General features: G+C 43.7%; 1 protein-coding gene and 1 long non-coding RNA gene across 9 annotated transcripts in view; one reads left to right on the forward strand and one right to left on the reverse strand.

Annotated features, from left to right (window-relative positions):
• WWOX (WW domain containing oxidoreductase) overlaps positions 1–24,120 on the forward strand; it is a 1,123,672-nt gene that overhangs the window by 63,644 nt on the left and 1,035,908 nt on the right. Inside the window, exon 6 of one of the 8 annotated variants that reach the window (XM_077986933.1) lies at positions 19,534–20,242. The exons of the other annotated variants lie outside the window; for them this stretch is intronic. Coding sequence (XP_077843059.1) covers positions 19,534–19,737 — 204 coding nt within the window. The 3' untranslated portion in view covers positions 19,738–20,242. Of the gene's footprint in view, positions 1–19,533; positions 20,243–24,120 lie in introns of those variants that run through there. 8 annotated transcript variants of the gene reach the window in all.
• On the reverse strand, positions 10,205–13,800 carry LOC144338247 (uncharacterized). Its single transcript, XR_013412215.1, has 2 exons — positions 13,631–13,800; positions 10,205–10,479 (listed from the first exon to the last, which is right to left on the reverse strand). It is a non-coding gene; the product is annotated as an uncharacterized LOC144338247 (long non-coding RNA).

The raw sequence follows: 24,120 nt of genomic DNA on the forward strand, positions 1-24,120 counted from the left end.
ATTTCAAGGATCATCAGGGAAGCTAGTGTGAGTGTAGATGAATGGACTGGGTAGGAGAGGTGCTCTTGGGGGATGGGTGTCTGGTAGACTCTGAGATAGCGATGAGGAAGACATTAGAGGGTTTGAGCTAGAGAGTGATGTGAGCTGTTTGATTTTTGAAACGTCACTGCACTTTAGCATGAAGTCTAGGCTATGGGTGCTGGGGTCTACTGTTAAGGACAACAGACATTGCCACTGTTTTTGTAGAGCTTTCAGCCTATCGTGAAAGACTAATTTAGTCAAAAAAAAAAAAAAAAAAAAAAAAGCACAGATCTTATTGTAAACTTGAAAAAACAGTGAGTGGTCATAGGAATCAGTAATGATGCCAGGGAGTTGGGAGACCTTTGGAGTCCCCAAGGAAGAAGTGATTGAACTAAGATCTCAAGAAAGACCTGAGGAGGGTGGAGAAGGGTCAGATGGGGTAGGGGAATGGCCGGTGCAGAGGCCCTGGGAGGAGGGGGAGGAGGAGACAGAGCAGCGTGTTTGGGAGCAGAGCCTGAAGGGGGCTGGATACACCCTGCAGAGGCCGTCTTCGTTTTCGAATGCTGTGAAAGATTTCTTGCCATTTGAAGAAATAGACCACAGTGTACTTAAGAACATTTTTGGTACTCTGGAGTGAAAAGTTATGAAAATACAGAAAAGGAAGATTTATTTCTGCTTTTTCAGTGTATTTATGATGAAATATTTGAAATTCAGTATATTTGAAATGAGCCCTTATCTTGAGCTCACTGGACTTACTATTTTGGGTTAAATATAAAAGAAAGCAGAGTGTTATTTTTTCTGATTATTTTATTGTCTTTCTGACTAAAGTAATAACCTCTAGTAGGTGGGATAGTAGTAATCTTTAGAGATGTATCGAGAAGAGTACAAATGGGAATACATGCATCTTATTTGAATCTACGTGCAGAATGGAAAGGTGAAAAATGAAATGTGAAAGTGTTTCTTGGTCCTTCTCTTGGAAGGTAAACGTTATTAACTATTTTGTGTATTCTTCCAGAAAAAGGTTATATATATACCAGCAAACACACTCACATTCTGTCCTGTACTTTTTTTTTTTTAACTTAGTACTACAAGAGATCTCTTATTAGTGCATATAGATCTACTTCATTGTTTTAACTGCTAAATAATATTCCATCATGTGCTTATGCTATAACCAGTCTTCCCTTTGGTGGCCATTTAGGTTGTTGGCATTGTTTTGCTATTTGTTATTCCAAGCAATGGTGTTTCACAGTTCTCTCTTTGTTGCATCATTCTTTCTTACAATTTCATCTGATACTGGGTCTAAACTATGCGGCTGTGAACATTCTTTATTTACGCATTTGTGAGTAAACGCCTAGGGGAGAATCTTAGCAGTGGACTCCTTGATTCAAAGGGCATATGCATTTAAAGTTTTGGTAACAGTTCCTGAGTCATTTTCTTTCTTTTCTTTTTTTTTTTTTTTTTGGAGAGTGAGTTTCACTCTGTTGCCAAGCTGGAGTGCAGTGGCACGATCTCGACTCACTGTAACCTTCACCTCCTGGGTTTAAGCGATTTTCCTGCCTCAGCCTCCCGAGTAGCTGGGACTATAGGCACGCATCACCACGCCCCGCTAATTTTTGTATTTTTAGTAGAGACAAGATTTCACCATGTTGGCAAGGATAGTCTCGATCTTCTGACCTCGTGATCTGCACACCTAGGCCTCCCAAAGTGCTGGGATTACAGGTGTGAGCCACTTTTCCCGACCTCCCGAGTCATTTTCTTAATCTTGTTGCTCTAATTTCCATTCCCACTGACAGTGTAGACAGACAACTGTTGAGGGCTTGCAGTGTTCTTGGCACTAGCAGGATGGCATGTCAAAATTGTAAAACTCTGCCCATTTGATGTAATATTTGAAACTGGAAAGGTAAAATTCCAGGGACCCTAGTGACACTATAGTAACCTGATTGTACAGTGCCATTCATGTTTAAACCAGTCTTGGAGGAGAATGCTATTTCACAACTGTTTTTGCATCATTAAATTTATCCTCTTCTTTTCTGAGAACACAATATATATGAGAACACGTTCATCTGCATTTATCCTATTTTAATTATCGTTTGATGCTTAGAGCAGAAATTCCTGGACCAGCCCCAATTAGCGATAGGACCTTGGGTAAGCCTCTGGATCTATTTGTAGCTTCTGTTTCCTCATCTTTAAGGAAAAAGGTTGGATGGGATAGATGATCTCAAAGACCCACTGTTCAGTCTTTCTTTCTTATATTTTGAGCCATAATTGGGTCCCTGTGCGTCAATTTCAGATGATAAAATTTACTGTTGTATAGTTTTACTCTAACATATAGTAGCTTGAGGTAGACTAGTGATCCCAGACTAAGAATTATTGAAAATCATTCACCGTTGGGGACACGGGAAAAGGAAAATGGAACAGAAACAAAACGAATACATGTGACTCCGAATGTTTAAAATTAGATTTGATAGGTTGTAGGCTGGAGAAACTCAACCTGTTCATCATCTCTCATCTGCTCACTTGTTCTCTGTGTATGCCATTATATTGTGTTCCTCATTTCCCCAAGACGATGATTGTGGAAACTCAGATTTAGCACCAGAAACTGTCATTACCATTTCATTCCATTGCACCATTCATACCCTGCAGAGAGGATGTGAAGTCGTAAGGCCTTCTTGCTCTGGTGACCTCTTAGGCTTGGTCTCTGTGTCATCCCCCAACTCCCTGAGGGTTGATATTTGCTGGCCTGCTTCCCTTCAGGCCTTTCCTCACTTCATATCTCTGTGCAAGGATTTCATCTGGCATATCGCTAAATATTGCCTTCCTGTGTTTCTCAAGGTCAATTTGATAGACTCCAGTTTTTGAAGCTGCTGGCCAGCTTGAGCGTTTTCATATGTTATCTACAATGAATCATACCAGTTTCGGGGCCGGGAAGGTACTGAAACATATTGGCGCCTCACGGGAGGCTCTCAAAATGATCCAAAGTTTTTTGTTGCAGCAAAAGCTCATTCAGAAGTCTTTGGACCGTTTGGCTCAGCAGAGGCTCTCATGTGCCAAGGCTCCATGGGCATTCTTAGCTCTGCTTCTGGAGATAAGAGTTCATTCCTCCATCCCAAGTTGTTCTTCTCTACCCATTCTTCCTCTTCCTGCCTTCACTGCACATTCCAGGATTGCCATGTTCTAGAACATTCATGTCTGTCTCTTAGCCAGCGGAATGCTATTCTCACATCCACAATGGGACAGCTAACAGCCCTCATTTATCAAATCCCTGTCATGTGCTGTGTCAGGCACTTTATATCCGTTATCCAGGAGGATGCAAAAACCTGGTGCTATTTTTTTTTTTTTTTTTGCATTTTACAGTTGAGCCAAGGGATGGCTCAGAAGGGTGAAGGAACTCACTCAAGTTGCGCAGCTGGTGAGCTCAAAATCAGGCCCCTTGCTTGGTCCATGTGGCTTCCAAACTCCAAGTCTGTCTGCTGCACCCCATGTCCCGTCTTTTCTACTGTGTTTAGTATCAGTGTTCATACTTTGCAGATTTTGCTTTCAAATTCTCTAGCTGCGGTTTGAGTGATTAATTTCAGGATTCATCCTATTTCTTAGACGAAGCCACTCTGGTCTACCCTATCATCACTTTATATTCAAGATATCCTTTATAGAGCTCTCAAATTACTTTTGGGGAGATGCAGCTATTTAATAAAATATAACTTAAGTGAAAACACATTCCCTATAGAAGTATATTAAGAACCTATATGTAATTACTACGACTACTAATTATTTCATGGGAAAATGCCCTCCTGCTGAGATATTTTAGCTGCTCCAAAGTTAGAAGTAAGAAGAAATGAAAACAATTAAAATAGGATAACATGGACAGTACAGAAGTAAACCACTGTCTTAAAAGGCTAATCCATTTGGCATAATTAAAAAGAGGGAGGAGGGGGAGGCGCATCAGCCCCCATTCATGTTTAAATAAAGAAAACGGGACAGTGGGGCTTGTTCCTATGTTGTGGAACAGTGCACAGATGTGATCTACCTCATTCACATCCTTATGTGAATTATACACTGGTGCCCTCACCTCTTAAGACAAGCACCTAATATTTTCCTGTGTATTCCAAGAGGCCAGTGTTGCTGGCAGAATAAGATGTTTTCCTGTTTTCAAGATGGAGTGGACTGTCTTTTATTTAGCAGCGGTGTCTGCGTGTTAGGATTCCATGTGAGTTCTCTAAGTCTGGGACAATGATAGGTGTGTCTGATTACTGCATTACCATGGTTAATTCTTTCCTTTACCCAGTATCTATTGGAGTCGGGCTTCCGTTGCTTTATTTCTCGGGGTCTGGCATATCCCACTCCCTGTCTTGAGATCTTAGGACCTCCGAGGGACATTGCATGTAAAGCACAAGAGCTTATTAGGTATCAAAATACACTTCATGAACAGCTATGGCAAGACCTTGACATTCCAGTGTAGAGCTCTTGAAAGACCCTAGTAGGTCTCCAAGTTCCTCCTTCTTCTGTTTCTATTAGATTTCTAAATTTTACTTTCTAAATTTTAGATCCCCGGAACTTGGGATCTAAAACTCTGATCCTGTGGAAGAAGGAGGTAGGGTAGAGTGGGAGCAGATGGACCTGATGTCATCCATCTCCCTACGTTGTTTGCAGGAGGAAAAGGGAAGAGGCTGAGGCTGGGAGGCAGGGGTGGTGGATTGAGAGAGAGGGGAGGGATTGTTATGAGTAACCAGTGTGCCTCATGCATGCCAGGCCCTCACTAAGTCTGTTTAACAGGGAGTGCCGAAGAGCTTCTGTTGGGGACTGGCCGTTAGTATAGCATGGGGCCCAATAAGTGTTGTGAAACATCAGCATCTGCTGGACATTGAGATGGCCACCAGGTTGGGCAGAGAGGGCTGGTATGGGAAGAGGGGCAGGTGGCCCTCTCTTAGAGTTACTATTCGACTTACCCCTGACTTTCCGGAATGTGTCTTGAATCCATTCCCCTCTCGTATGGGAATGGTGACCCAAAGATGTTTGTGATGACCAAAAATGTCTCTAGGCATTGCCATATGTCTCCTGGGGGTGTAAGTCATCCCCAGTTCATAACCATAGCTGTAAAACATGCCGTATTATAGTGGCAACGGTTAGAATCAGATACATCTTATGACCTTGGGCAAGTTTCTTAACTTCTTTAAATCTCAGTTTCTTCATCTGTAAAATGCACATCATAATATCTCCATTGAGAGACATAGGTAGTTCTATTAAAGACATTGACTCTGTGTATATAAAATCTTAACCTATTGTGGAATAAATTAAGTACTCAATTAAATGTTAGCTGCTGCTGTTAATAATAACAATAATAATATTTTCTTCACACGTGAAAGTGCAAAGTGATGCTTACTTTTCTTAACCTCTCCAACAGGCTGAAAGAGGAGCTCTAGGGCGGATGTTTATCAGTATGAGTTCCATGGAGTTGCAATGAATTCTTCTTCTGTCTTCATATATTTGGACTCCTGCATTTTAATAGATGTGTATTTAGTTTGTTGATTAGTATTTTCCAGTGTAGCTCATATTAGCACTCAACTGTCATTTGAAAAGCCATCTTAATTATTTATGTGATTGCTTTTTCTTTTGTATTTACAAAGAAATACACTCTGAATATATTTAGGAAAGATGATTAAGGGATTAGTCATCAGGAACAGCAAGCAATGGTTTATATCAAAATGATTATTGAGAAAGCAGAGAGATGAGGGGTAAAAATGAAAGATTTATTAGCCAGAGGTAATAGAATGTGCATGTTTTAGAGGGAGAGCGCATGCTCAGTTGATTGCAACCACACGGTTTGCTGCTGAAGTGCTGTAATGATTCAGGTTTTCGATAGAGTTGTTACCGGGTCTATATATTTTGTGGGAGTGAAGGCGTAGGGATAGTACTGACAGCATTATGTGATTGCAGCCTCATTGATAAGCATCGGAAATAATGACTTTAACACTATTTTCAGATAGGGAGCACGCAGTACCAACCATTATATTAGGCACATGGGCTCAACACTTTGCTGTGCTTTTCATAGATACTGACACCTGTGTTTTCATTTTGTTGTTGTTGTTGTTGATTGCCCTGCCTGGAAACTGCCACACCTGTGTTTTCATGGCATGATTTTAAGGAACGATGGGCCAGGATGCTGAGGAATAAATTGCTCGCACTTTTAAGGACTTTTGCAAAACTCCAGCTACTTTTAGTCTCCTTCAAATTCAGTGACTTTATGAGCTGGTATAGCTTCACTGTTTGTGGAAATTCCCCACAGTCTCCTTTGACACTAAAAGCTTAAGTCCCATGATTTGCCTTTGCAGATGGAAGGCCTTAGCCTTCTTTTATGATATATGTGTCGGGGGGAGGCATGTGGTATGTGGGGTGGGTAATATACGAGCCTTATGCCTGTCTAAGCTGGTGACTTGGCTTGGAAAAGATGATCGTTCGTCAACGCATCACAAGTCACAGGGCTTATCCCCATTGTTCTGTATGATCTTTAACTAAACAAAAAGATAAACACTATTAATATTATTAATAGTTGTAGATTATTGGGAAGAGTTCATCCTAAATCAGCCGCTAGATTTGTTCCTCATTTCTTTGCTTTACAAATTGTTTTTCTGTATAGTATTGGATTTTCAATAAATAAAGTATGATATAAACAAGTCTGCAAAACAGCAAGGACCATATAAACCACTTGTTCAAATCAATAAGCTCATGCTCACAGAGGAAGGTAAAGTTCTGAAGTTCTTCCTTGGGGCGTTTGCAAAATGTCGTATTATTGTCACCTGTAGGTGGGGGGTTGGATATTCATATCTGTCTTTGTACTAGGTATTGTGTTTAGCATTTAACAGTGAAGTGTTTATGTTACGTGTGAAACCCATTGTGCAGATGAGGTAGTTTAGAGGCTGGAAGCTGCATAGGCTTTCCCAGGCTCATACAGCTGGGAGATACAGGGTGGATCCAGGATTTGCAGCTGGTGTGTGGGTGATGCCGGGAGATTGGCCTTTTTCAAGGACTTAGACAAGTATTGTATTCATACGTTATTTGCATGTATTTGTATGAATACTTCTGGGTTCCTAATATGAGCGTACCTAAAAAGTACATCCCCCGCGCTTCCTGTAATCTGAGGGAGTTGATGAACATGGGCCAAGGAAGCTCTTCCCCTTCCATTCCAGACTTCCTTTTCAAGTAGTATATAGTGTATTTACTGTTCTACTTCAGTTGTCTATTTGACCTTTCTTGTCACAGGCTCAGGGAAGATTCTTTATCAGATAATAAATTATTCATCCCCCTCATAGACATAATCGGTTGCTAAAATATTCTGAGTTTCCTGTCTCCAGAATACCTAAAACTTGTGCTTGGTACTTATCCTGTAAGTTTTCCATTTCATTTCTCATTCTGAAGATTTTGCACCGACTTAGTCTTGGCTGTTATTCATTGTTCTTTGATCATTGTCTTTGTGTCTTCTCCTTTTTTTTTTTTTTTTTTTTGGTTCCTGGCCACCGCTTGCAGTCTTGAACCGAATCTTTCAAACTTTATATCCATTGTAACCTTTGTATAATGAGGGCTGTGATTAACCGCAGAGTTTTAAGGAGTGAAAGTCAAGCATAGGTGGCTGGCTCCGAACCATCACTCCCAATCATGTGAAACCCAAAGCAGATGCATCCTTTCATTAATGTGGGGTCCCCTGAGTTCTTATTAAGCAATTTTGACATAGTTTGAAGAGACAGATTTCATCTTCAGATGGTGTTCAGCCAATGGCTGTAAGGCCTGCTTTTGGCCACTCGGCATTTAGGCTCCATTATTTAAGAGGGGAAAAATATACCTGAGACTGTTTTTCACTTTTATTGTGGGGCATTTAGAGAATCTCAGACTAACAGGTATTCGATTAAACAGAGGAGAAACGGCCCTTGCAGGGATAAAACTTCCGTACGCAAGGACAAATAGAGAAACATCTGTAGATGAAGCAGCCAGTCTCAGGCTGGGGCCGCACGCCCTGCAATAGGTTAAGGTTCATTTTAGACAAATATTTAAAATGCACCTAACTTTTACATATGCAGACGCAACCCAGTGGAGTAGAGGTAGCCCCAGCTTTGGAGTCATACAGATCTGGGGTTAAATCCCAGTGTGAATACTAACTCACTGAGTGTCCTGGGAAAATTTGGTCATCTCTCTCTCTTGCTTCTTGTTTTGAGATAGGGTCTTGCTCTGTCACCCAGGCTGGTGTTCAGTGGCACAAACATGGCTCACTGCAGCCTTGACCTCCTGGCTCAAGCGATCCTCCCGTCTCAGCCTCTCGAGTAGCTGGGACTACAGGCTCATGCCACCACACCTGGCTAATTTTTTTTTTTTTTTTAATGTAGAGAAGGGGCTTCACCACATTGCCCAGGCAAATCTCGAATTCCTCTGCTCAGGCGATCCTCCTGCCTGGGTCTCACAAAGTGCTGGGATTATAGGCATGAACCATCGTGCCTGGTCTCAGTCATCTCTTTGAACCTTGGCTGTTTTACCTGCAGATGCTAATATGACTCTCAGGGTCATCCTGAAGATGAAGTGAAATGACACACATACTCTTTTGTAGATTCTGGCACATAGTAAAGGTTCAGTAAATGGTCGCTGCAGGGGAAGCTAACTTGTCCAATATAGATCCCTAAAATACACTTATAAATCTTGTTGGAGCAGTATTTCTTCTTTGTCTTAGTTCAGGCTGCTATAACAAAAATATCATGCAATGAGTAGCTTAAATATTTATTCCTCACAGTTCTAGAGGCTGGAAGTCCGAGATGAGGGTGCCAACCTTGTTGAGTTCTTAGTGAGGTCCCTCTTTCTGGTTTACAAGTAGCCCTTTTCTTGCTGTGTCCTTATATGGTGGAGAGCTGAGAGGACTTGAGAGAGAGAGAGAGAGAGAGAGAGAGAGAGAGAGGGAGCACTGTCTCATGTGTCTTATAAGGGCACTAATCCCTTCATGAGGATTCCACTTTCATCTGATCACCTCCCGAAGGCCGCATCTCCAACTACCATCACATGGGCTATTAGGGTTTGACCATAAGAATTTTGAAGAGATGCTGTATTAGTCCATTTTCACGCTTCTGATAAAGACATACCCGTGACTGGGAAGAAAAGAGGTTTAATTGGACTTACAGTTCCACATGGCTGGAGAGGCTTCAGAATCATGGTGGGAGGTGAAAGGCACTTCTTATATGGTGTCAGCAAGAGAAAAATGAAGAAGCAGCAAAAGTGGAAACTCCTTGATAAACCCATCAGATCTCTTGAGACTTCTTCACTATCATGAGAATAGCATGGGGAAGACCGGCCCTCAGGATTCAATTACCTCCCCCAGGTCCCTCCAACAACATGTGGGAATTCTGGGAGGTACAGTTCAGGTTGAGATTTCGGTGGGGACACAGCCAAAGCATATCAGACGCAAACATTCAATTCATGGCATTCTACCCCAGCCCTCCAAAATTCATGTTCTTCTGACATGCCAGATACATTTACTACATCCAAATAGCCCCAAAATCTTAACTCATTCCAGCGTCAGCTGTAAAGTCTCTGTCTTTTTAATTTTTTTCAATGATCAAAGCACTGGGAAGTAGCCACTTCTCTCTTCAGCTTCCCACCAGTGTGTCAGTTAATAATCTGACTACGGTGGCGGGGCATGGTGGCTCACGCCTGTAATCACAGCAGTTTGGGAGGCCAAGGTGGTCGGATTGCCCGAGTTCAGAAGTTGGTGACTAGCCTGGGCAACATGGTGAAACCCCGTCTCTACTGAAAATACAAAAATTAGCCGGGTGTGGCGGCATGCACCTGTAGTCCCAGCTACTGGGGAGGCTGAGGCAGGAGAATTGCTTTAACCTGGGAGTTGGAGGTTGCAGTGAACCGAGATCAGGCCACTGCACTTCAGCCTGGGTGACAGAGTGAGACTCTGTCTCAAAAATAATAGTAATAATAATAAAAATAATCTGACTAAGGTTATTAACTATTAAGATATGCTGTGCTAAGGATCAGGGGGCCCCTTCCATCTGTAGAGGGCAGAAGGGTACCTATCATGTCTTCAGTGCCAGTGCCCTGGTATGGAGCTAGCTGGCCTTCCACAGGGGCTGGGGTTAATGCTGGAGAGAAGTAGGGCTGGCAGAGCCTACCCTGTGTTCCTAGGAGGGTTCATCTGTAACTAGTCCCTGACCCTTAGGTGGAAGATGCAGCTACCCCCAAGGTTCTGAAGACCCTATAAAAGGAAGCCTTAGAAGTGGCTGTGATTGTTTCAAAGTCTGTCCACAAATTCTTTGATAATTCTCCTTTCAAGAAGTAGAGGCTAATTCTCTGCCCTTGGAATGTGGGCTGTACTTAGTGACTCACTCTCCATGAATAGAATTTGGCAGAAATGGCAGGGTATGACTCCTGAGATAGGTCCTAAAGGCTTCGTGGTTTCTCCTGGCTCACTCTCTTGGATCACTTACCAGCCGCCATGTTGTGAGGAGACTCAAGCAGACCTGAGGAGAGGCCCATGCAACAAGGAATTGAGGCCGCCAGCCATCTGTATGATCCCCCTTGGAATCCTCCAGCCCAGTCAAGCCTTCAGATGACTGAGGCCCTGGCTGATACATGTCATGAGAGATCCTGAGTCAGAACCACCCAGCAGCTAAACCACTTCTGAATCCCTGACCCACAAAATTTGGTGAGATACCAAATGGTTACTGTTTTAAGCCACTATGCTCTGGGGGAATTTGTGATGTAGGGATAGATAACTATCACAGGATCCATGGCCTCAAGGGGAGAAGGATCTTTGAGAGAGACTGGACAGTGAGTTCTAAGGACAAGACATGTATACTTACCCAGGAAGCTCCACTGCGTTAAAGGAATCTTAAGTTTCCGGGTTGCATCCATCTCCCAGGTCACCTTGGCTGACCTCTCTCCAACACTTTCAAAACATCCCTGATCAGGAATCACTCCGCTTTCGCATAAGCGCCTCTCTCCCCATGCTGCCCATTCCATTGCCGCACACCACTTAATTAGTGAGTTCTCCCTCATATTGAAGGCAGAATCTTTCTCCGAGCATCTTCTATGCACCGGCCCTGGTCCTGCCCTCCGAGTTCCACTGCCTGCCTTCTCATCAGAACCCAGCTAGAACTCACATCTCTCAAATTCCCTAAATAATAAATCCAAAGTTATTGAAGATATTGGGTTACTAAAAGTTGGCAGTGAGACTGGCCCCACTCATTTCTTTGTAACCCCTGTGCCTCTTTTTATTATTGAAGCTTGGGATGCACTTGGTAAGGCTAGGCAGCTGGGGAGTATGCAGACTCAGGAGCCAAGACCCGCCTTGCCTTCCCTGAAGTTAATGAATCAGCGTGAATGAAGATCACAGTCTTCTTTTAAATGGCAGAGGAACAGTGCACTAACTTACCGACAGTTCTCAGATTCTAATTGTTCCGACTACAATGCGTCCTGTAAACCAGGTAGCTGGGAGAAACTTCAATGCATCTTTGTAATGGCTTTGTTGTTGTTTATTGAGAGGGACTAATTAACTTTGATTATTGCACTAATATTATGGCACTTTGACAGCCCTTCAGATTTATGACTCTGGGAAAATAAACAAATGAAATGCAGGTGCTGGAGCAGAAAGAATAAGTTATTACTGAACTTTAATTACTTGGAATGCATAGCCAGGAGAGAATTAGTTGATGAATTACAGGATGCTTAAAATCTACATCAAATTGTAAGCAATAAGAAGATAAAAATAAAAAGGAAGGGGGCAGGAAGGGTGCTATTTTTAAGGCAGGAAAGGATAGGATATATTTGCAGTGATCTTCGTGGTGTTTCATTGATTAATCTCTGTGGTCTCCAATGCTGCAGATACGTACATGGTGCTACTCAAAGCATGGTCCCTGACCTGCAGCATCAGTGTCACCTGAGAGCTTGTTGGAAATGCAAATTCTTGAGCCCCACCGCAGACCTGCTAGGAAGGAATCTCTGGAGGTGGGGCCCAGCCATCTGTGGTTTGCAGTTACTCCAGGAGATTCTGATATCTGCAAAAGTTGAGAAGCATGGCTCAACATTCTCATGCAGCTTGCTTTTTCTTTTATAAAAGGGTGGGTACACATTTTTGCCTTTGCTTATGAAAATCAAATGTTTTCCCAACCCAGTTTACCAACTAGCTCCCAAATTTTCAGGCTATTTTAAAAATTGATTGAAATTTAAAACTTCTGGGAAATTTTAATTTATCCAACATCTATTACATGCTAGGTAGAGTGGGTGACATAAGATAGTCTAGAAGGACTTTGCTAATGAGGTGATACCCTTAAACTGTCATCGATGCCAGCACCTGGGTAGTGTGGTAAGAGTGATACTCTCATGACTCATGAAAGATGGTCTCCCCACATGCTTCAGAGCAGGATTGTTGTGGGAGGAAGTAGTGGGGAACTGTGATCAGCCCCCACGGCGAGGGTGCATCTGGAGCAGGAGGAAGGGCATCCACAGAGTGTGAGTAGTGTGCCCTGGGAATGGAGATTGAGGCTTGGATGTGGTGTCGGGGAAAGGGCAGGAAGCTGCTCTATGAGGCCAGATCATTCAGGGCCTTGGATTCCAGTCTTAGGAGAATAGACTTTATTCTCTAGGTCCTGGCAGCCATCACTGTGAGTCTTGAGTGGTGGTGATACAGTCCATACTCAGTTATTCAGATAGACAGACATTTGGGCTGAGTTAGGGAGGGGTGTCGGGGTCCGGAGACTCTGTTGGCCTGTTGGCCACGGTCCTGTTCAGCTGTGGTTGAAATGGGCGCAAAGAGCAGAAAAGGACGAGACGGGGGCTGAACAGCCTTGTTTAGTTCCTGACATTCAAGGAAGATCTTTAACATCCATCCACGGAGCCTCAAAGGTTAAAAATAATCATCCCTTTCAATAGTTCCTGTTGTGAGGACCGTTAACAAATTATAGGAGAAAGTATTCCTCCCTTGTAGAAAGTCCATGAAAACGGACATGTGTTTACTTATCTGCAACCCTGTCTTAGGAGGCGGGTGATGAGACACTTTACTATTTGAATCAGGAAGTGTTGACAGTGAAGGGAGGAGCTCTTCATAATTATACCCAGAGAGCAGGCAAGACAGCCACATGCAAGTGGCCTGGCCTGGCTGGATTTGGTACAGAGGGGATTGGGGCAGATTCAGACCTCTCTGGCCCCGTGTCCCTGCACTTCTGGGCTGTTTGCCGGTACTAAGCACTTTTCCTTTTTAAGATGTTGCTGTTTCCATTCCTGCAGAAGCTCAGCCAGCCACCAGCCGAAAATTGTCTCTCTTTATTGGAAAGTTGGAAATGTCACTGTGACCCCACAGCCCTTATTGTCAAGCAGGCTGCTAACCTTTTATTCTAGAGTGTCTTTCATCTGATTTCCTCTACCATCTGGAACCTTCTGGATTCTTCCTCTTATGGGTAGTGATGGGCACTTTAGGAGTAGGAATGCATTTCAATGCTAGACCACATCCTTTCATACCCAGAATTTGCATAGTGACATTTAAAAATAGCAGGCCAGGCACGGTGGCTCATGCCTGTAATCCCAGCAGTTTGGGAGGCCAAGGTGGGCGGATCACTTGGGGTTAGGAGTTCGAGACCAGCCTGGCAAACATGGTGAAACCCCGTCTCTACTAAAACTACAAAAATTAGCCAGTCGTCGTGGAGCATGCCTGTAATCCCAGCTGCTCAGGAGGCTGAGGCAGGAGAATCCCTTGAACCCGGGAGGCAGAGGTTGCGGTGAACCAAGATTGCGCCACTGCCTTCCAGCCTGGGCGACAGAGTGAGATTCCATGTCCAAAAAAAAAGCGGTCATTTTAGAACTGCTTTCTGTTTGGGATGGTTTACCTCGGGTTTAGTTTATAAATGTGGATAACCGAGAGCTGGTCAAATGTTTACCTGGGGCCGTGGGCCATTTTGTATCGTTGGAGGAGAAGCCAGGGCACTTGGCAGGGGTGTTAATGATGATAATCAGGCAGCGGGGTGGGGCCGCTGTTTTGTGGCATCCTCAAAGACTTGCCAACGTAGACGTTTTTGGGGAGACAGAAACACAGAAATAATTCTGCAATGCTTTAAAGAATCTGTTAGAAATAAAGTTTCTTTTAGTCATGTATGATCCGTTGGGCTTTATATAACTTTCAGCCATTGCTTTGCGGGGACAGCAAAGATGTGAGCAAATTTATGCAAACCTAATAGGATGAAAAATTGAGGTATGAATTAATAAAGTCATCTGTCCTTCTGGAGAGAGTTATGAATTAACAGATTGCATTTGGGTGTACTGTGGTTGTAAAAAGGTAACATTTTCAGATTGGAAAGGAATTTCTGAGATCATCCAATTTAAGTTCCTCCACTTGACAGACAAGAAAACTGAGGCCCACAGTAGTTAACTTAAGCAATTAATTTATTCTAGTTAACAATTAATTCTGCCTGCAGAACAGGAATATGGCCTCCGACACTTCATGCTTAATTGGATGGCTTATTAAAGTCTTATTTTTATGATAATGATGATGGTGATAATAATAATAATAGTAGCTAGCGTTGTGTTCCAGTGCTAAGCACTTTAAATGCACGAATTCAGTTCATCTTTATGACAACACTATGAGATAGCTAATATTATGAATCCTATTTTCAGATGAAAAGGCTGAGGCTCAGGGAACAAACAGCAGAGAGATGAAACGCCACAGTGACGTCTAGGTTCAAACAGCAGCAGAGGTGCAACGCCATAAGGATGTAGAAGCCTTGCTTGTTCCTCTTAGTATAACCCCAGTGAATAGCATCGTGCTTGGTCCGTTGGAGGGATTTGGTAAATATTTATTGAGTGAGTGAGAGGGTAAAATAGCTGAGCCATGCGAATTATAACCTGGGCAGCAGTAATCCTGCCGTTGTAGGAAGGGTCAGATCGGCTGGTTGGTTTTTGGCAAGCAGACCAGCAGAAGGTGCAAATAACTTGACGTGTTTTCCTAAGTGCTGAGCTGTGTGAATTGGTTTCATGTTGATGCTACTGAAGTCTCCCCAATTCATCATCTGCCTTGTAGCTTGTTGAAGAAAGAGTCCTTATTTACAGTCTATTATGTTAAGCATATTTTATTCCAGTTATTTGAAAATGACCCATCCTGATTTGGAAAATCTCTAGCTTGCCTGGTCATTCTGGAGCAGTGGGAGCCGGCTGTGATGCAGAGTGGACTCATAAACCACTCCTAAACTCAAAAATCTTGATTTTGAGGGACAAAAACCTGGGCCTTTAGGTAGAATGAGCAGCTTACAAGGCTGCACCCGAGAGTAGGGGGCGTACGTTAGGGCTAGTGGGTAAATCCAGCTGTATGCGAGAGTTGGGGACATACATTAGCCCTAGTGGGTAAATCTAGCTGCACCCGAGAGTAGGGGGTATATGTTAGGGCTACTTGGTAAATCCAGTTGCCCCTGAGAGTTGGGGCATATGTTAGGGCTAGTGGGTAAACCCAGCTGCACCCGAGAGTAGGGGCATATGTTAGGGCCAGTGAGTAAATCCAGCTGCACCCAAGAGAGGGGGTATACATGAGTGCTAGTGGGTAAATCCAGCTGCGCACGAGAGTAGGGGTCATACCTTAGGGCTAGCGAGTAAATCCAGCTGCGCCCAAGAGTTGGCGGCATACATTAGGGCTAGCAGGTAAACCCAGCTGCACCCCAGGGCAGGGGTATACATGAGTCCTAGTGGGTAAATCCAGCAGACGTCCGGGCTGTGCTTGAGGGTGTCATCGAGAGAGAGAAGGTTGATCCGAAGTTAGTAAAGCCTTTAAAAATTAAAAGGCCTGAGATGATGGTAGGGTTTTGAGGTAAGTATAAAAACCTTCTTGTTTTCTACTACTTAAAGCTGAAAACCCCGCTGGGGTTGGCTTTGCTTCTAATATCCTTCTTCCTTTTTGTTTCATAAGTAATTGTCCTGAAGCCTATCAGGATAAATGTTTACTGAAAGGTAAATTAATGAGAGAGATACAGAGAGGTAGACACAGAGGAGAGACAGAGGTTCAGAGAAAGAGAGACACAGGGGATGTGGAGACACAGAGGAGGGACAGAAAGACAGAGAGAGAGAGAGAGAGAGAGAGAGAGAAACCTGTCTGGCAGTGTTTTTATTTTTGTGAGGTTTTTAGTGCCTGGCTTTGCATGATGGTGGTGGTGGTGGTCGGGGAGGGGTGCCGATGACTGTTTTTCGCGTTCTCTGACCATTTCTTGCTTAGAAAGGAGGAAATTAGAATTGTTGAGCTATGATTTGTTTTAATCAGAAAGAAATTGTCTAACATAAATCTCTTCGTGAGCCCTGGAAAAGCCCTAAAGCGGCCAGGAAAAAAATATCAATACTTTGCAAAGGAGGAATGATTGTTCCAATTCGTGGCTTAATTGACTTTAAGCCTTAATGAAACTCAGGCCAGAGCGGGCGGTGCACTCCGTGGCTGGGATCCACGGTGAAATCTACACTGGGAGAGGAGGAATTTAGGGTGGTAATTTGGTTCTTTGCTATTGATGAAATTTTCTAATTGACTGGGGCTACTTAATACCAGATAATATTTTTTTTTCTTGCTATAAAGAGAGTAAATTTGTTTTTTCTGACAAACACAGTAATTTATTTTAAATTACAGCTTTTTCTATTGGAAGCATTCATTTATGTTAGATTATTGTTCCCTGAGTGGAATTTCACTGATGCCGTATAATTAAATATAGATTTTTTAAAAAGATAGTATATATTTTAGATGTATAAGTGGATAAACTGGAGGTATGGAAGGTCTTTATTTAAGGAGAATAAATAGCCCACGCCGTCAACACGATGGGCCTTGGAAAGGACTCATTTTGCCTCAGCGAGTTCCTCTTCCGCACCAGGCTCCACTTACGGAAGGACTGCAAAGACTTACTAATGTCATCAGTCTGAAAGGATTGAGCTATAAAAATGTGTTATGAGAGCCTAAGCAACACATCTGGAATTTAGCCTTCCCGGATTCAAATCCTGTTTATGCCACTTACGAAAACCATGCGACTTTCACTTGTTCTTATTGCCTCAGTTTCCTCATCTGTGACTTGGGGATGATAATAGTACTGGGATCACAAAATTGTTGTGAAGATGAACTAAAGTGCTAATGTAAAATGTTCATGATGGTGCCCGACTACTGGCAACGGTACCTAGCGTGTGCTTTCCAAGTGCTGGCAAAAAAAAAAAAGAAAATAATTGCTTGGGGCCCCTCAGTGGTCTGACCCCTGCCTACCTGTCTGGGCTCCTGTTTGGCCCTTCTCTTTCTTGTTCCAACCCTATCAAACTCACTGCTGTTGCCAAAGCTTCCTGTCTGTCTGTTTGTTGGCACAGACTATGTCCTCTGCTTGGAAGGATCTCAGCTAAGCTTGTCCTCCCCACATCTGCCTCTGTATCCTGTGTGTCTCTGCTCAGGGGTGTCTTCCCACAAAGCTTTTCTGGGCTTCTCTTTCCTCTCTCCTGCCCTCCCTCCCTTGTTTTGTTCAGCACATCATTGTCAACCTTCTTCTCTGGGTCAGGTACAGCATTGAGCACCAATGATAGGGCAGTGATAAAGAAAGCAAAGGTTCTTTCCTCCCAAGAGCTCATGGTCCAAGTTTTGTTTTTTAAATATGCATCTATGAGAGCACTGATCGTGTAGTGCGTTGATTGTTTGCCTGTGGGTCTCTATATTTAGTCAATAAGCATGTACTGACCCTTTATTCTACGCCAGCCATCCCACTGGACTCTCAGCACATACAGATACACGAGACGTTGTCCTTGCCCTCAAGGAGTCTTAAGTGTGGAGACAGACACGTAAATTAATAGTAATAATAATATCTGCCACCCACTAGGGGTCTATGTGTGTATGTGTTGGGGGCGGAGTGGCTGGGGAGGGAAGCAAGGCCTGGATTATGGCCCAAGCTCAAGAATATTCGGGCAAGAGCAGATGCAATGCCTGTATTTCTCATCACTTTTGGGTGGCATAGGACCAGTTGGTTATGAGCATGAAAGGTTTTCTTTGACTTTGGTGGTCTAGTTAGTGGTTGAGAACATGGATTTTGGAATCAGCCCAGTGGAGGTTAGAATCCTGGCTGCACCGTTCCATAGCAGTGTTGTGGATCTCAGACAAGGTGTTCCTGCATGTGCCTCTCTATCTTCCTACAGGAAATGGGGCTATAGCATCCCTGAACCGCAGGATGCTTGTCAGGATTAAATGAGATAACAGTGCATGGTTAGTGGCACATGCTCAGTAGCACCTGCCAAGTACCATTCATTGAGCCAAAAGCTCCTGAATGCCACCCCTTCATGCCTTGAACATCCTGGGTTCTAACTTGTCGCAGTACCCCCACCTTTCCTTCTTCCCGTCAATAACTCTTGTGCCCTCCTCAGTGCCAGACAGAGCCTCCTCTGAGTAGATCTGTGTCGTGTTCAAACAAAGCTTTCTTGCTGCAGTATTGGATTTCGTAGGACAGTGACCATTTCCAGAAACCTCTGGTCCGTGAGCCAATTTGGAGAAAATTGAATCATTCTCTGTGCCTTTCGGCTTGCATCCTAAAAGCCTGCACAAACACTTTGGGCAGGCTTCAACAACTTCACATCAAGGGCTCAATTGCAGCTCCAATATAAAAACCTTCCCCGTTGCTCTCTGCATGTGAAGCTGGATTCCATGCTTGGCACAGACCTCAGTGCGCACGGTAATGCCTCCTTCCACCATATCAGAAGGTCCTAAGCAGCCAAAGCCACTTAACATGCTCGGCGCTTCTCCATAGGAGGATTTTAAAAAAGCTGGAGCTGTCGGGATCCCAAATGTTCCGTGGCACTTCAGCCAGAGGTAGGATAGGGATTTTGAAGTGTTTGGAGAAGTGTTTTCATATTCAAATTTACGGGGCCGGGCTGGGCTGGGGTAGGCAAGGGTCAGACTGTAGCGATTCGCTTGGTGTTTTCTCATGATGCCGGAGAAAATGACCTCATTATCACCATGCTCACATTCGCCTTAGCCAGGACCCCTCTGTAGAAGTAATTGTGAATTTAGTGACCGACAGTCATAAGGGTTTTATGATTTGTGGAGGATTTATATGTGAAGGAAAATGGATGAATTAAAAATATTAAACAGCTTAACCAGCACCCACATGGATGAATCACTGAGATCTATTTTTTCCCCCTTTATACTATAAACATATGGCATGAATTTTCTGCTCTCATTACAGATGCTGAGAGAAGGCAAAGACAAATATTTATATTACATTCATGTTTTACAGTAAAAACACTGTTCGGTTTGTTTATACAGTTCCACTGTTACGGTTTTTATGGTCGGTAATGAAACCACTGTAAAACCGAGTCTGGGTTATATAGCAGATGCGATAAGGCCTCATAGTCAGGGAGATGTCTGCAAAGGAATTGTTGATGTCACGTGTACAGGATCAACAATGGAATTATGTGTTAGGACAGTCTAAGTTATGCTGTAATAACAAACAACCTCAAGATCTCTGGGGCTTGAAACAACAAAGGTTTATTTCTTGCTCATAGTGTATTTTCATCATGAGTTGCTTGGAGGGCTCCGTGAAATGGGGCTCTCGCTCAGCCACCGGGGCCCACAGAGCAGCCTGCACTGCTGGATGTCGTGACAGCGGAAGACAGGGACATGCTGACTCTTGCTCCGGCTCGGAGGCGACTCTTGCCATCTCTGCTCACATTCCGTTGGCCAAAGCAAGTCTCAGGGCCAAGGAGTGAGCAGTGGGTAGGGTGAGGTGTGTGTGCACAAACCCACCATATGTGCACAGAAGGAGGCTGAGAACTGGACTATCAGAGAACAGCCAAAGATTTCTTTCCACGGTCATGTCAAGCCTTTTTGTTGTTATTTAACTGATACTCTATTTTTAATGCAACATGGAATCAGAAGAATATAGAACAGGCGTCAAAGACCCTCCTGCCTCTATAACCGCACTGTTTAAAATTGATGAGACTCTGTCTTCATTTGAAGATGATCTGATAGGAAGGATTCACAGCTTTCCCCAACAATGCGCCACAGTGCATACAAATCCTCGAAGCTGCAGAACTTTTTCAAGTTGAACTGTGAACTGTAATTTTTTTTTTAAAGTAAGTTTACACGTAGAAGCTCATTGGTAGAGAGCTTTAGATATATTATCCCCCAGGGTGGTGCCTCCTGTCAGCATAAAGTAGGCATGAAATGCTGGAGAATATGCATTCATTCAAAGGAAATAAAAAGGTGCAATTATGAAAACCTCTTGAAGTGACTTTTTATTTATTTTTTTATTTTTAGACAGAGTCTTGCTCTGTTGCCCAGGCTGGATGGCACGATCTCGGCTCACTGCAGTCTCCACCTCCCGGGTTCAAGTGGTTCTCCTGCCTCGGCCTCCCGAGTAGCTGGGATTACAGGCACCCACCAGCATGCCCAGCTAATGTTTGTATTTTTAATAGAGATGGGGTTTCACCGTGTTGGCCAGGCTGGTCTTGAACTCCTGACCTCAGGTGATCCACCCACCTCAGCCTCCCAAAGTGTTGAGATTACAGGTGTGAGCCAGCGCACCCGGCCTCAAAGTGACTTTAACAGCAACTTAAAGGGGGTACCTGGCTCTGCTCCCTTCCGTATGGTAGCCACTGGCCATGTGTGGCAGTTGAGAGCTTGAAATGTAGCTGGTCCAGATGGAAATGAGCTGTTGATGTAAAATAAAATGCCTACCAAGTTTCAGACAGTATAAAGAAAATATTCAATTAACATTTTTATATCAGTTCCATGCTGAAATAATATTTGGGACATACCAGGTTAAATAAAATATCATTGAAGTTCATTTAATCTGTTTCTTTTTACCTTTTTTTTTTTTAACACGGCTACTAGAAAGGCTAACATTATGTAGGTGACCCTTTATTTTCATCAGACATTGCTGATCTAGAGGGTAACCACTGGAGAGAGAAAAAGTACAATTTGGTGTTTTTCTCGTAAATCCTTAATTGCTAGAACTCACAGTTTAACCTGACAGTTGGTCAGTTGATATCCTTTGACTTGTTGAAATTTCTACTTTGCATTTGTCTCTTAAAAAGCTTTATTTTAGGCCGGATGCAGTGACTCATGCCTGTAACGCCAGCACTTTGGGAGGCTGAGGCAGGTGGATCACTTGAGGTCAGGAGTTTGAGACCAGCCCGGCCAATATGGCGAAACCCTCTCTCTACTCAAAATACAAAAAGTTAGCTGGGCATGGTTGCACATGCCTGTAATCCCAGCTACTCAGGAGGCTGAGGTAGGAGAATTCCTGGAACTCAGGAGGCAGAGGTTGCAGTGAGCCAAGATCACGCCACTGCACTCCAGCTTGGGTGACAAAGCGAGACCCTGTCTCAAAAGAAAAATAAATAAAGTTTTGTTTTAAAATAATTTTAGATTCTCATAGAAGTTGTGAATAATAGTATAGAGGGTTCTGGGTACCCTTAACTCAGCTTCCCCAGTGATAATCACAGCATAACAATCAAGTCTGGGAAATTGACATTGGCATGATAATATTAACCAACTACAGATTTTATCCGAGTTCCGCTAGTGTTTGCATGTACTCATTTGTGTGTGGCTCTGTGTGTGTGTGTGTGTGTGTGTGTGTGTAGTTCTATGAAAAGTTACCACATATATACGTTTGGGTTACCAACATCACAGTCAGGATACAGAACTGTCCCATCTCCCCAAAGAAACACCCTTTACCTTAGTTTTTATTCTTTGAGTTATATCTTAACCAGGTTAACTGAGGGTAAATGTTTTAGGCAAGTTAGTAGCAAATGATGCTCTTGGTTCCTTATCTGTCTTTTTATTCATCCAACGCACCTTTCACACATGGCTGAGTTATGCCAGGCTTTGCAAGAGGTGCCAGGTAGGTACAAAGAAAAGAGGACTGCACTCAAGGAACTTAGTCTTTGAGGCCAAGCACGGCAGCTCACGCCTGTAATCCTAGCACTTTGGGAGGCTGACAAAGGCAGATCGCTTGACGTCAGGAGTTCTAGACCAGCCTAGCCAACATAGCGAAACCAGTCTGTACTAAAAATGCAAAAAATTAGCTGGCCATGGTGGTGCACACCTGCAGTCCCAGCTACTCGGGAGGCTGAGGCAGGAGAATTTCTTGAACCGGGGAAGCAGAGATTGCAGTGAGCCGAGATTGCGCCACTGCACTCCAGCCTGGTCCACACACACAGTGAGACTCTGAGACATCAAGACTCTGTCCCAAGAAAAAGACGCAAAGGAACTCAGTCTTTGGAGGGTTACAGAAACAGTTTCACTAGAAGGTGTGACATTGCGTAACAGAAATCTGTCCCTTGACCTGCCAAAGAGAAGAAAATAGCACAGAATCTTTTCTGCAGGTTTCAGGACCCATGTCTCTTGTCCTTCCTTTACCTTAACTTGAGCAGGGCAAGAATGGTTCAAGCCACATTAGAAAGCAGTGACTTTCTCACCCAACTTTAAAGGAGAAAGGTAAAATACGGTGGATTCTAGAGATTTCAGTGACGTAATAGGTGTTTCCCAGGCATTAAGACCTCGTAAGGTTTCCATTTCCATTAGGCATTATGGATGCATTCCAAGAATTTAATTACTATAACATCACTTCATTCGTTGTAATTCCTCACTAGGGTTATGAGAACTTGGGAGTGTGTGGTTTCTTAGTTGATTAAAAGGTACTTGCTATGGTTTTCTAACTAGCTATTTTACATGAAATTTAGTACTTGTCAATGTGTATTAAATCAATACAGTTAAATTTATCAAAGTGGTGAGAAGAGTTTACATCTGAACATTATGAATAGATTGCTAGCCTCAGCTGGGCGCGGTGGCTCACACCTGTAATCCCAGCACTTTGGGAGGCCGAGGCAGGCAGATCACAAGGTCAGGAGATTGAGACCATCCTGGCTAACACAGTGAAACCCATCTCTACTAAAAATAAAAAAAAAAATTAGCTGGGCCATGGAGACGGGTGCCTGTAGTCCCAGCTACTCGGGAGGCTGAGGCAGGAGAATGGCGTGAACCTGGGAGGCGGAGCTTGCAGTGAGCCGAGATCGTGCCACTGCACTCCAGCCTGGGCGACAGAGCAAGACTCCGTCTCCAAACAAACAAACAAACAAACAAACAAAAAAGAATAGATTGCTTGCCTCAGTTGGGAAAAAATAAAGTTTTAAGGCTCTAGAATTGGAGTGACAGGGCTTTACTTGAAAAATCCCAGAATAGTAGGACCATCATTTAGAAGTTTCGTGGAGATAATATTAGGGAAAAATGACAGCAAATGTTACTTTACAGACACTAAACTCTGGGCCATGTGATATGACCCAGGCTGGAAAATCACTGGTTTACATAAAGGTATTGGCAGACCCATGGATGTTAAGATCCTTCTTGGATACTGGGGAGAAATGACAGGCCTTTTGAAATCGTATCAGTGATTTTCCCTGGGATCACTGGAAAGAATACCCGTGTATGACAAGATATGACACATGCTCTGTTTTGATTCTGCGTCTGACTAACAGAAAAGATTAGTGAAGATCAGAGTCTGCTATAAAGTTATTGAAGCAGGGTACAAGGAACAGGGGAAGGGAATGGGGCTGAGGAGGAGAATGGGGGAAGGGGGCAGCAAGGCAAAAGTTGGAGGTGCAGGCAGAGGCGAGGTCATGCCAGAGACCCGACCTTCCTGTTGAAGCCAGTGTTTGATCCAAGCTGTGCCTGAGAGCATGCAGCTCATTTGGAGGGGGGAGTTGCAAGTCATGGGTTCGGGTCCGAGCCAAGCCGGAAACAGGAGAAAGTGTGGCTTCTCAGGACTAGGAATACGTAGATTCCAGAGGTGGCGTGGGCATGGGGCACAATGTGACAGGTTAATAGCAAGATCTTCAGGGCTGCAGCTCACCTGTGCCATGGTGGCCTCCAGGAGACCCTTCTTGCTGTAGCCCCGCCCTGAGAGGTTTCGCTTCCCATTGCCTCTTGGTAGCCATGGGCACTTTTGCTGCTCTGATGATGTAAGATGGAGATTGTCCTTGTCTCCATCTCTCTCTCTATTGGTGCAGGCCCATGAGGGATGTCAAAGTCTGTATGTCTTTGTAATAATGCTGGATCATTTGTCCACCTTCAGAGACAACTGAAGACAG

Source organism: Macaca mulatta, chromosome 20 (genome assembly GCF_049350105.2).
Source record: "Macaca mulatta isolate MMU2019108-1 chromosome 20, T2T-MMU8v2.0, whole genome shotgun sequence".
Classification (NCBI taxonomy): domain Eukaryota; kingdom Metazoa; phylum Chordata; class Mammalia; order Primates; family Cercopithecidae; genus Macaca; species Macaca mulatta.